At 39.8% G+C, this 10,000-nt stretch overlaps 1 protein-coding gene across 2 annotated transcripts in view; it reads right to left on the reverse strand.

Annotated features, from left to right (window-relative positions):
- The window catches only part of LOC137997540 (E3 ubiquitin-protein ligase TRIM45-like), a 26,807-nt gene that overhangs the window by 12,664 nt on the left and 4,143 nt on the right, over positions 1–10,000 (reverse strand). For both annotated transcript variants that reach the window (XM_068843597.1, XM_068843596.1), the window contains exons 2-3: positions 7,473–8,201; positions 1–563 (exon numbers count right to left, since the gene is read on the reverse strand). The exon at positions 1–563 is cut by the window's left edge. In XM_068843597.1, the coding sequence (XP_068699698.1) occupies positions 1–563; positions 7,473–8,195 (1,286 nt within the window). In that variant the 5' untranslated portion in view covers positions 8,196–8,201. The remainder of the gene's footprint in view (positions 564–7,472; positions 8,202–10,000) is intronic.

Below are 10,000 nucleotides of genomic sequence, written 5' to 3' on the forward strand. Positions count from 1 at the left end.
AAGGCATAGCTTGCTGTGCAAGTACCGAAGGTATTTTCCTTTAAATTTAGTTTAACCGTCCTCTCTTCGTTACCTTTCTTCAGCTTTGCTTCAAATACGTTGCCGTACAAGGCACAAGCACGGCCTTTGCTGTCGCGTGTAGAAATGGTGAAAGAGGCAACGTCCTCTCCAGATTGTATCACCGTTAACCCAAACTGCCCGCTTGCCGTGGTGTTGGCTGCACATGCAGAGTTGTCTGAAACAGAACCTGTCTCGCTGAGGACGTCCAGTAACTTGTTCAGGTCAACTGAGAAATCTAAAATGCTGTTGGTTTGTGGGTCAAGCATAGGAGGTTGGCTCTCTAGAGCCCCAAGGGCTGACACTATATCCGTTCTGGAAACAAGAAGCTCGACATTGCCTGACGATTGGACAGCTGTCTTGGCGCGTTGGATGCCACTGTCTAGACAGGCTTGGAAAAAGCAGAGGCGATCACGCTGCTCCGTGAGGGTGCGCTCCTTAGTCTTGTAGAGATTATCCAACTCACTCATCAGAACTGTTTCTCGGGCAGTAAGCCCTTCATGGAACTGCAAAGCAAATAATCATTACATTAAACAACTGAAGCTATTGCTTTGCTTATTACGTCGTGATATATGGTTTATTAACAGCAGGGTATGGTTGCTCTGTTTTGACATATTTTTTGATAAGGTTTTCAATGTACAACATGCGGTGGAATGTTCTGCGTGAAGGATCACAAGTTATCGGCGGCCCGCGAGCAAGATGCGAGGGTGACTGTGTGCTTGCGCCTTATTTCGCCTTTTTCAATACCCGATCTCTGCCCTGGAAGGACAATCTTACTACCTGGCCAAGCCTTTAGACAACAGCTCCATACATGAAGATCACTGTATGTATTCTAAGAAATCTGTAAAGCTGAGGTTTTAAACCTTTGCAAAAACCGTGGACGTTAAGTCTTGCACAACGTTGGATCAGAGAAGTCCGCGATCAGTCAAAATTGATTAAAAAATATTTGATGAAAGTCAAGTAAACTATTGCACGACTGATAATGTATTTTTTAACGATATTTCAGCTGGCCGATACCAACCTTCATTACGTTTTGTTAGGAGATCTAACGAATTTGCAGAATATATATACACATGTTTTGAAGTAATTAAGGAAAATTTTAAATGATAACGTTACGTGATACAGCTACTGGATAAACAAGCCAAAAATTCAAAAGAATAAAATGCCGTTGAAACACTTTAATACTAAATAACGAGATCGTTAAATTATTTTGTCCGTCACGCTTGTTTATCCCAAGAGATTCAATAAGATGGGCTTCCCGAGCTTTCCTAAAAGAGTCACGTTCATCGACGAGCTTTTCGCATGATGGGAAAGAGTAACTAAAACACCTTGTAATAATAATTCTCCCGGTTCTTTCAGGTGCAGAAGTAAAAACTGCACCACCTGCCCCTATATAGAACACGGCCGTAATCAATCACTTTTCATTCTACGGGTAAAAGCCATTTTTAAAATCTCACATTACTTGCAACACTTTCAATGTTATTTACATGATTCATTGTAAATTATGTAATCTTCAGTATATCAGGGAAACCAAACGTCGCCTTAAAGACCGTCTTAATGAACACAGACACCCTATTTTCAGTCCCAATAGTAGTTACAGACCTCAGTCTCAGAGGCACCTTGTTAGCAATAACCATTCACACACAGTTATATGTTACTCATTCCCATCGAAAAGCTCATCAATGAACGTGACTCTTTCAGGAAAGCTCGGGAAGCCCATCTGTTGAAAAAGTTAAAACTACAGAACCTCTTGGGATAAACAAGCGTGACGGATAAAATAATTATTTAGTATTAAAGTGTATCAACGGCATTTTATTCTTTTGAAATTTTGGTTTGTTTATCCAGTAGTTATGTACAATACAATACAATACAATACAATACAATATTCTTTATTTTGAGAGGGTAGTACATGATTAACCCAGTAATGAGTTTTCTAACACATGGCCCTCTGTATATACCACAGAAGAAGACAGAAGACAGTGTTGTTTGCGACAAGTGTGCGGGTTCTTTTACGTCCCACAGGATTATGAACATTGAGGGATTGTGAGACGGGACCTCCGGCTTATCGTCCTTATCCGAGAAGACTAGAGAGTCTAACCATTTGCAGATGTAATTACAAAGGCAGCACTTTCTCCTCAGTTATTTAAAGACCCTGAGTGTTGGTCCGGCCGGAGTTGAACTCACGACCTCCCGCGTGACAGCCCGGTGCTCAACCAACTGAGCCACCGGTGCGCGGTATAAATAGGTATATATAATGTCAGGTTACGTTATCATTTAAAATCTTCCTAAATTACTTCAAAACATGTGTATATGTAAATTCGTTAGATCTCCTAATAAACCTGATGAAGGCTGGTATTGGCCAGCCGAAATATCGTGAGAAAATACATTTTCGCGTTGTTTTATCAGTCGTGCAATAGTCTATTTGACTTTCATCAAAGACTATAAATGTAGGCTTGTGCAGAAAGGATCTTCGATGTCGGAATACTGTTATAATAGAGAAAACGCCAGACTGCAACCCGCGTTTTGCCAAAAGTAAGAGAAATTTGATTGGCGTAAGCTGTTGCCTTTTGGCTAAAGATACTGAGCAACTTTCCCAAAAGACAGAGACAAGGGAGAATAAAGGAATTTTCCCGCCTTTACGACAACAGTAACCTGGCGATTGCCATTTCATGGCGTAAAAACGACGCTGAATCTCTCTCTCCTTGTTCGACTGGACATGAAATGATTCAAGTTCCAAGCGAATGATGGTTAATGAAACAACTTAAGCAGTTACTAAGAAACCTGAGGAAAAAACTCTTAGCTTCAGAAATGGAAGTAATTAGATGAACGCCCATTTTAACTTGATCAAAAACAGTAAACAAACTGCGGTGACAAACATATTTTTTAAAATGACAGCAAATTTCTCGCGCGCTCATTGGCTAATTTTTATTGTCAACAAGAGGACAGACATAATAATTTATGCGATAATGACGCAATATTGCTCACGTCAGATTGAAGTTTCTCGCATTTTTGTCTCGCGTTCTTCTCGTTTGTTGACTTAATTTTGATCCCTCTGCCTTTTTAATATTTCAAAAAACAAATTGATGTCAGTTTTTCATGCGTCTGTCCTATTATTGACAATGAATTTCGTCATAACATTGTCAAAGAAGTCTGCAGATCCACTCGGTTATCGCCTCGTGGATCCAGCAACCTCGTTCCCAGGATCTCTCTTCTCCGCCTCCGTGGTCTTTGAGAAAAAACCCTGGCTGACTCTGGTCACATGTCTCCCAGAATCTGGGAGGTTCACCAAATGTGTTTTAGGGGCTGGGTGGCAATGTAGGCCTTGCCGACATTGCGAAGAAGGGAATCAGTTGTGGTCAAATCGATCGGACGCCACAGAAAATATCCTCGCGTTATTCAAGTTTTCACCCGTGTGAAAACGTTAATGTACTTAAAATTTATGAATATTCCACTCTTTATTTAGTACAAAATATATTGCCTTCTTGGGTTATTGAAGTGCTTGATTCGAAGCGAGTATTGAATACATAAAATGCCATTACGTCATCTATGGAATGTGTCGACTTTTCAACTTTCATTGGTAGGGAAATAACCACCGTACTAAAGATAGCCGTGGATAACGTAATTCCTGTATGATGTCACGCGTGTGACTACTTTGCTACCCCTTTACTCGTGTAAGAAACCAATTAAATTTAATCTTGACTTTTAAGAAAGAAAGCTGTAAGTTGTTAAAAGTGTTATTATCCGGTGTCGTTCATACCATGCATATCCCGAAGAAAGTTCCAGATTAATTAAGACCATTATATCATCGGAGATTTCAAAACGGCTACGACTGATGGTGCAATCGGAGTTTTCACAACGGCTATAAGTGATGGTGCAGTAAGATCGTGTGCAGTCGTTGTTGTCAGTTGTTGTGCTACAGATTGATCAAGTGATTTTGTGTTTATAGTCATCAGTGAATCAACAAGGACTGCTTTGGAATGTGCACTACGTTGCGACTAAAGTGGTAAGAAAAGAGATAAATTATCAAAGCGCGGTTATAAGATCTAACAGATCTTCTTGTTCGTTTTGTCGGCGAGCTGAACCAAACTTCCACTCGGCCATATAGTCAGTTGGACTTCCAATCACGCAACTTAGGATGTTTATTCGCCAAAGGCTGTTAAAACGTTAATGTACTTTAAATCTTATGAATATTCCACTCTTTATTTAGAACAAAATATATTTCCTTTTTGTGTTATTGAAGCGCTTGATTCGAAGCGAGTATTGAATACATAAAAGGCCATTACGTCGTCATTCATGGAATGTATCGACGTTGCAACTTTCATTGGGGATAACGAAATTCTTGTATTGTGTGACTCGTGTGACTACATTGCTAGCCCTTTACTCGTGTAAAAAACCAATTAAATTTAATCGTGACTTTTAAGAAAGAAAGATGTGAGTAGTTAATAGTGTTATTGTCGTATCGTTCATACCCATACATATCCGAAGAAAGGTCCAGGGGCCGGTTCCTGAAAGGTGTAATAACTCTATTCCAGGGATAAATGTGCCTTATTCCGGCACATTTATCCATGGCATAGAGTTATTACACCTTTCAGGAACCAGCCCCAGATTAATTAAGACCATTACGTCATCGGAGATTTCAAAACGGCTACGACTGATGGTGCAATCGGAGTTTTCACAACGGCTATAAGTGATGGTGCAGTAAGATCGTGTGCAATCGTTGTCATTTGTGCTATAAATTGATCAGGTGATTTTGTGTCTATAATCATCAGTGAATCAACAAGGACTGTTTTGGAAAGTGCACTACGTTGCGACGATAGTGGTAAGAAAACATAAATTTTCAAAGCGCGTTTATAAGATCTAAAAGATCTTGTTTAAAAAATGCCTTGTCAAACGAATACTCTTTCGCCCAGTTGCGGAATCAAAATATAACGAAAACACTACCCTATATATAGTGGGAAAATGTTTGTCGACGAGTGCCACGTGACCAGAGTAAACCAGGGTCTTTTCTCAACGACAATCTGTTCCGTGCTGAAACTGTCATTTTAATTTAATGTTTTTACTACGGCGCGACGAAACATTGGATTTCACCTCTTAAAATACACGTTTTCGCTTACTAAACGTTGCAAAGAGAAGGAAAAACATCAGCAATGGAATGAAAGGCCTGGTTATTCTTCAAAAAGGCGAGTATTCACATGATGTTGCTGACAACATTTTGCTGGTTTTCTGTTTTTGAGTTGGTGGTTTATTGTACTGTTGACACGCCGTTGAACTTAAAACAACTTTTTGAACTCGTTATTGGAGTTCTATTTTCTAATCTCGTTTTATATTGCTTCATTTAAGAATATACGGATTCCTAGCTAAAACAGTTAAACAATCATATCGCGACGCCGTGGTTTTTCGCGTTGTTGCTTTTCCTGAACTGCTAACATGCCGTTTAACTAGAACGACTAACTGCAGAGAAGTCCTTTGAGCTCAGTTTTTCGGTTGATATCCGTTATTTTCTTTGGAGTTCTATTTTATAATCTCGTTCTATTTTGCTTCATTAAAGAAAATACGGATTCGTCGCTAAAATAGTCAAACAAATCGCAACGCTGTAAAGTAATGTCAACAAGTTTTTCTTGTGTAGTTTTTTAAGTTTTGCACTGATTTCTGGAAGGACTTGACAGAGAACAAAGATGAATCCTTGAAATAATAAGATATGAAGGCAGCGACAGATGTTTGCGTATTTTTCACTAAATTTATTCCTCCTGTTTTAAGAACTTTAGTTTCATTTTCAACAAGACAAAGCATTTTAATACGAAGAAAATTATTCGCCTGCTTGTACGAATTTTGCAAACATCATTGTTTAGTTTGTTTACCTCATTTCTCTGTGCTTGCCAAGAAATATAACTGTTTGTTTTTTTTTATATTTATTGCACCAAGAGATATTTGTGAACGGAGTGCTTTTCTCAGTTATATAAGTTAATTTCAATCGCGACAGTGCGACGTAGAGAGCGTAGAAAGACTTTTTGGAAACCAGTTTGCCATGTTCACTTTCGAAAAAAATAAATAAATACGTTATTCACCGGCTTAGGTCGGTCCGTATAGGGAAAAACTGTGCCGTCGGCCTTGAGTTCGTCCCTCGGCCTATACGGACCTCCCAGCCAGTGAATATCTTATATTTATTTTTTTTCTCAATGCACGAGCGGGCGGAATTCTGCGAATCCTGCAATCTGATTGGCTCTGGGAGCGGGCGGAGTTATTTACCAGCCTTGGTCGGTCCCCACCGGGAAAACCTGTGCCCTTGGTCTCGAGTACGGCCCAAGAGCACAGTTTTTCCCTATACGGACCTCCCGGCCAATGAATAACATATAATTAACTTTACGTTACGTATCATACAACATACACCTTCAGAAGTGAAGGTTTCAACAAATAAACAAAGAAACAAAATAAATAAAATGAACAACTAACACAATCAAAACCGGTTGACGACATCAAGTGAAACCATTTTGAAGTCTTGGCAAGTGGACGATCTGATTTACACTGTAAAATAAATAAAACCTTACTAAAACGCGACCTTAAACCAACGTTAAACGTTGGTAGTGAGAAATTCTGGCTTTACTGACCAATTAAACAAGCCAGTTTTCACTACTTATATTGCATTCATTTGTTAAGAGCATTGTTCTTAATCTAGTTACTAGTCTCTCTCAAAGTTTTACACAACAATTATTATCCATTTTAAAAAATTATTCAACCGTCACTTCTGAAGACGTATGTTGTATCATACGAAACGTCAAGTTAAAATGCGTTATAATATGTTTATCACCGCAGTTTGTTTATTGTTTTCCTACCTATCTCTAACAATAAGGTTACAGTAAAGGTTAGTGTTATTTTTAGGTCAGGTTATAAATGCAGCAGTTTTATCCTTACTTGAGGAGCAGCATATTGGGGACAATTTGTGACATTCCGAGACACGAGTGAAGTTGACACGTCTTGAAGTTGGAAAAAAGAGCAAGGAGACACTTCGTGACGCTTATTTGACCCCGCGTGCATCTAATAACCTCAGTGTATTTCTCGACATAAGTTCAAGTTAGGAATTGCTTTTTCAGGTTTCTTCACAGCTCCTTGACTTGTTTCACTACCCGTGATGATCTCTTGCATAGAAAATTGCTTACGTATGATCTCTGAGATAAAAAGAATCGCAAGTATTGTGTCTTCTATCCTTTGTGGCTACGGCTCAGCCAGAAAGGATCACTTTCTCCTCTGGATTGTAAAATACAAAGTACTTTCATTGCACTTTGATCTTTGTGGTTATAAGTTCAATATCCAGTCCAGCGTCTCGTTAAATGTGAGTTTCTGCACAGGAAATTCTTAAGTTGCATGAGAAGTTAAACTAACAGAACAAGAAACAAGGAAAGAAGCACAAAACGCCTTACCTCCTTGAAAGTGTTTCGAATAAGTGCAGCCGTGTTTCCATATTCCTGTTGGAGGTCATCAATTGCTTCCTTCAGAGGGGCCTCGCCATCTTTTATCTGCTCTGCAAGATCGATTGCTTTGTTGGAAAGTTCATCCATCTCCTGTCTATACTTGGAAGCAGCATCAGCTAGGGATAAACACTTATGGCCATGATGCTTGAGGGTCACGCAGTCTCTGCACACAACATGGACACAATCTTCATCAAAGAATCGGAATTGGTCGTTGTGCTCTGGGCAGAGGATATCACTTACAGTTGTCAGCTTCGGGTTGGCTTTCAGTTCCTCCAGAGAGACTACACAATGGTTACGAGTAGCCTTTTGGCGAGCGTGCAAGCGGGCTACATCCTTGCACATGTACTCTTTGCAGTCCAAGCAACAGGTAGTTGCATAATGTTTCTCGCAAGCCTCATCACAGACCTGACACAACTGCAAGTCGTCATTTTCTCTCTGAGGTACGGTGAGTAAGATGTTCAGTAATGCAAAATTCTTCGGCAGAGTGGCCAATCCAGCTGGGGCAGATACTGCGCTTCTGCAGGTTGGGCAATTTATGCCGTTGTTATTGAGTAGACTCTGCAAGCAACTTGTGCAGAAGCTGTGGCCACAGCGAGGAAGCAAACGAGGACAGTGCTGTTGATCATCAAACTTCTCGCAACAGATTGAGCACTCTAGTGACTCGAAAGACATTTTCCTCTAAAAATTAGGTAAATAAAAACATTTTAAAACCAAATACAAGAAAGGCACTTCATGCACCTAAATGCAATTTTTTCTGTCAGTTCTGACATTTACTGAAACGTTTAGCTAGTGAACCTCGACAATCACGCATAAGTATTTGCTGATAAGTGACTCTCTTCTTGCTTTCCTTTTTTTCTTTTCCGTGAACTACCATTTGTAACTAGGAATGTATGTATGCTGTTATTTTTAAATGTTATTTAAACCTCTCGATTCAAGTGTTAAGTGTGGTCCATTTTCATTTGTTTATGTGTTTTCTCCTTATTAATTCTTCTCGGTGACCCAAGTGGTGTGGCACCAACATGGCCGCCAGTGCTCGGATTGTTTCCGCTTTTATTATCATTTATGTTATGGACTTCAAACTGAGAGATGTCCAATGTGGCTTTTTTTTTTTAATACGCATAAGCACTGTAATGTTAAGACGCATAAGCTAAAATTGGATGTCTTCGCTACTATTGGATCTCGACGAGGAATATCAAAGGTTGCGTTGACTTCCACGGGGTACTGCAAACTGCAGATTGCTGCTACTAAATATGGAAAGCGTGGCATTACATCACTAGCCATTCCGAGTCGTGATCCTCCGGTTGAGATTAGTATATTTTGTGATGTTGAAATTAATCCTGGGCCAGACAGAAGTGATTTCAGCGATAAACAAGTTCTACTGAGCTGAACACTCAGAGAGTTTATTTACATCACTGTCACCGTTTCATTCATATTTTTGACAACATATCTTGGATCTAAGACGGTTCTGTGGTATTCTATGTTCTTCTACGATATCTTTTCTCAAACAGTGTCGTATTTTCAAGTTCAGAGGGCGAAGAGCAGGTCGTGAAAGAAGAATCCGGTGCCATTATGCAAATCTACGTGCTATTTCCTGGCCATTGTTTCATCGAGTTGTGAATTTTGACAACTTGGTTCCTGTAGCTCGAAAATCATTTCAAGTTTCTACACCAACGTTTTGTCTAAGCTATTAATTTATGCTTACTGACCGCACGAAAAACAAGGCTCTGCGGGTCAAGGATTTCTTAGTTGACCATGACATCGATATTTTCACCATTACAGAAACATGGTTACGACGGTTATGACTGGAATGGGCACCAAAATAAGGTGAGACGCTTCGTGACACATTACGTGGCAATACCTGACCACCTCAGTATTAACCCACACCACTCCCTTTAGGCAGAGAATAATTGCTTGGTTAGGCACTGATCCCTAGTGATTAGGGTTAAGCGCTGACTCGAAATTAGGCTTTTGTACATTTTGCTTTTAATTCGCCAGTAAAATGCTCTACTTTAAGGCTCCTTCTTTCCCACTAAAATGCTTGGTCTCCCCCAAAATGCTTAGTTCATGCTCATTATACGTAGCCTGATAAGGCTGTTTATGAAATTTGAATTTCAACAAAAATAGGGGCTCAGCTTCAGGGGCACCCAACGACCAATTTGTTGTAAAATGTATTATTATATCCCAGTTAATGAAAACAAATGTTATTAAGGCATTTTCAGGTGTTTTTCAATGTTGCTGGGAAAACATTATCTGTTCCTTTTTCCCAGCAAGACACACAAGAAATTTCCCAGCCAGCTAGATAAAATTGGTTGGTTTCCCAGCCAGCTGATCAAATTTATTTCCCAGCCAGGCATTCCGCGCGCTTTCAAATCCCTCGATCCAAAACGACCGAGCAAAAGCGACAAAACCGGGACAAAACAGGTTTTTTCCGCAAGCGCAATCACTCTGACCAGCCGTCGTATGTTTTGTGACTACTC

This window comes from Montipora foliosa, chromosome 3, assembly GCF_036669935.1.
Source record: "Montipora foliosa isolate CH-2021 chromosome 3, ASM3666993v2, whole genome shotgun sequence".
In the NCBI taxonomy this organism is placed as follows: Eukaryota; Metazoa; Cnidaria; class Anthozoa; order Scleractinia; family Acroporidae; genus Montipora; species Montipora foliosa.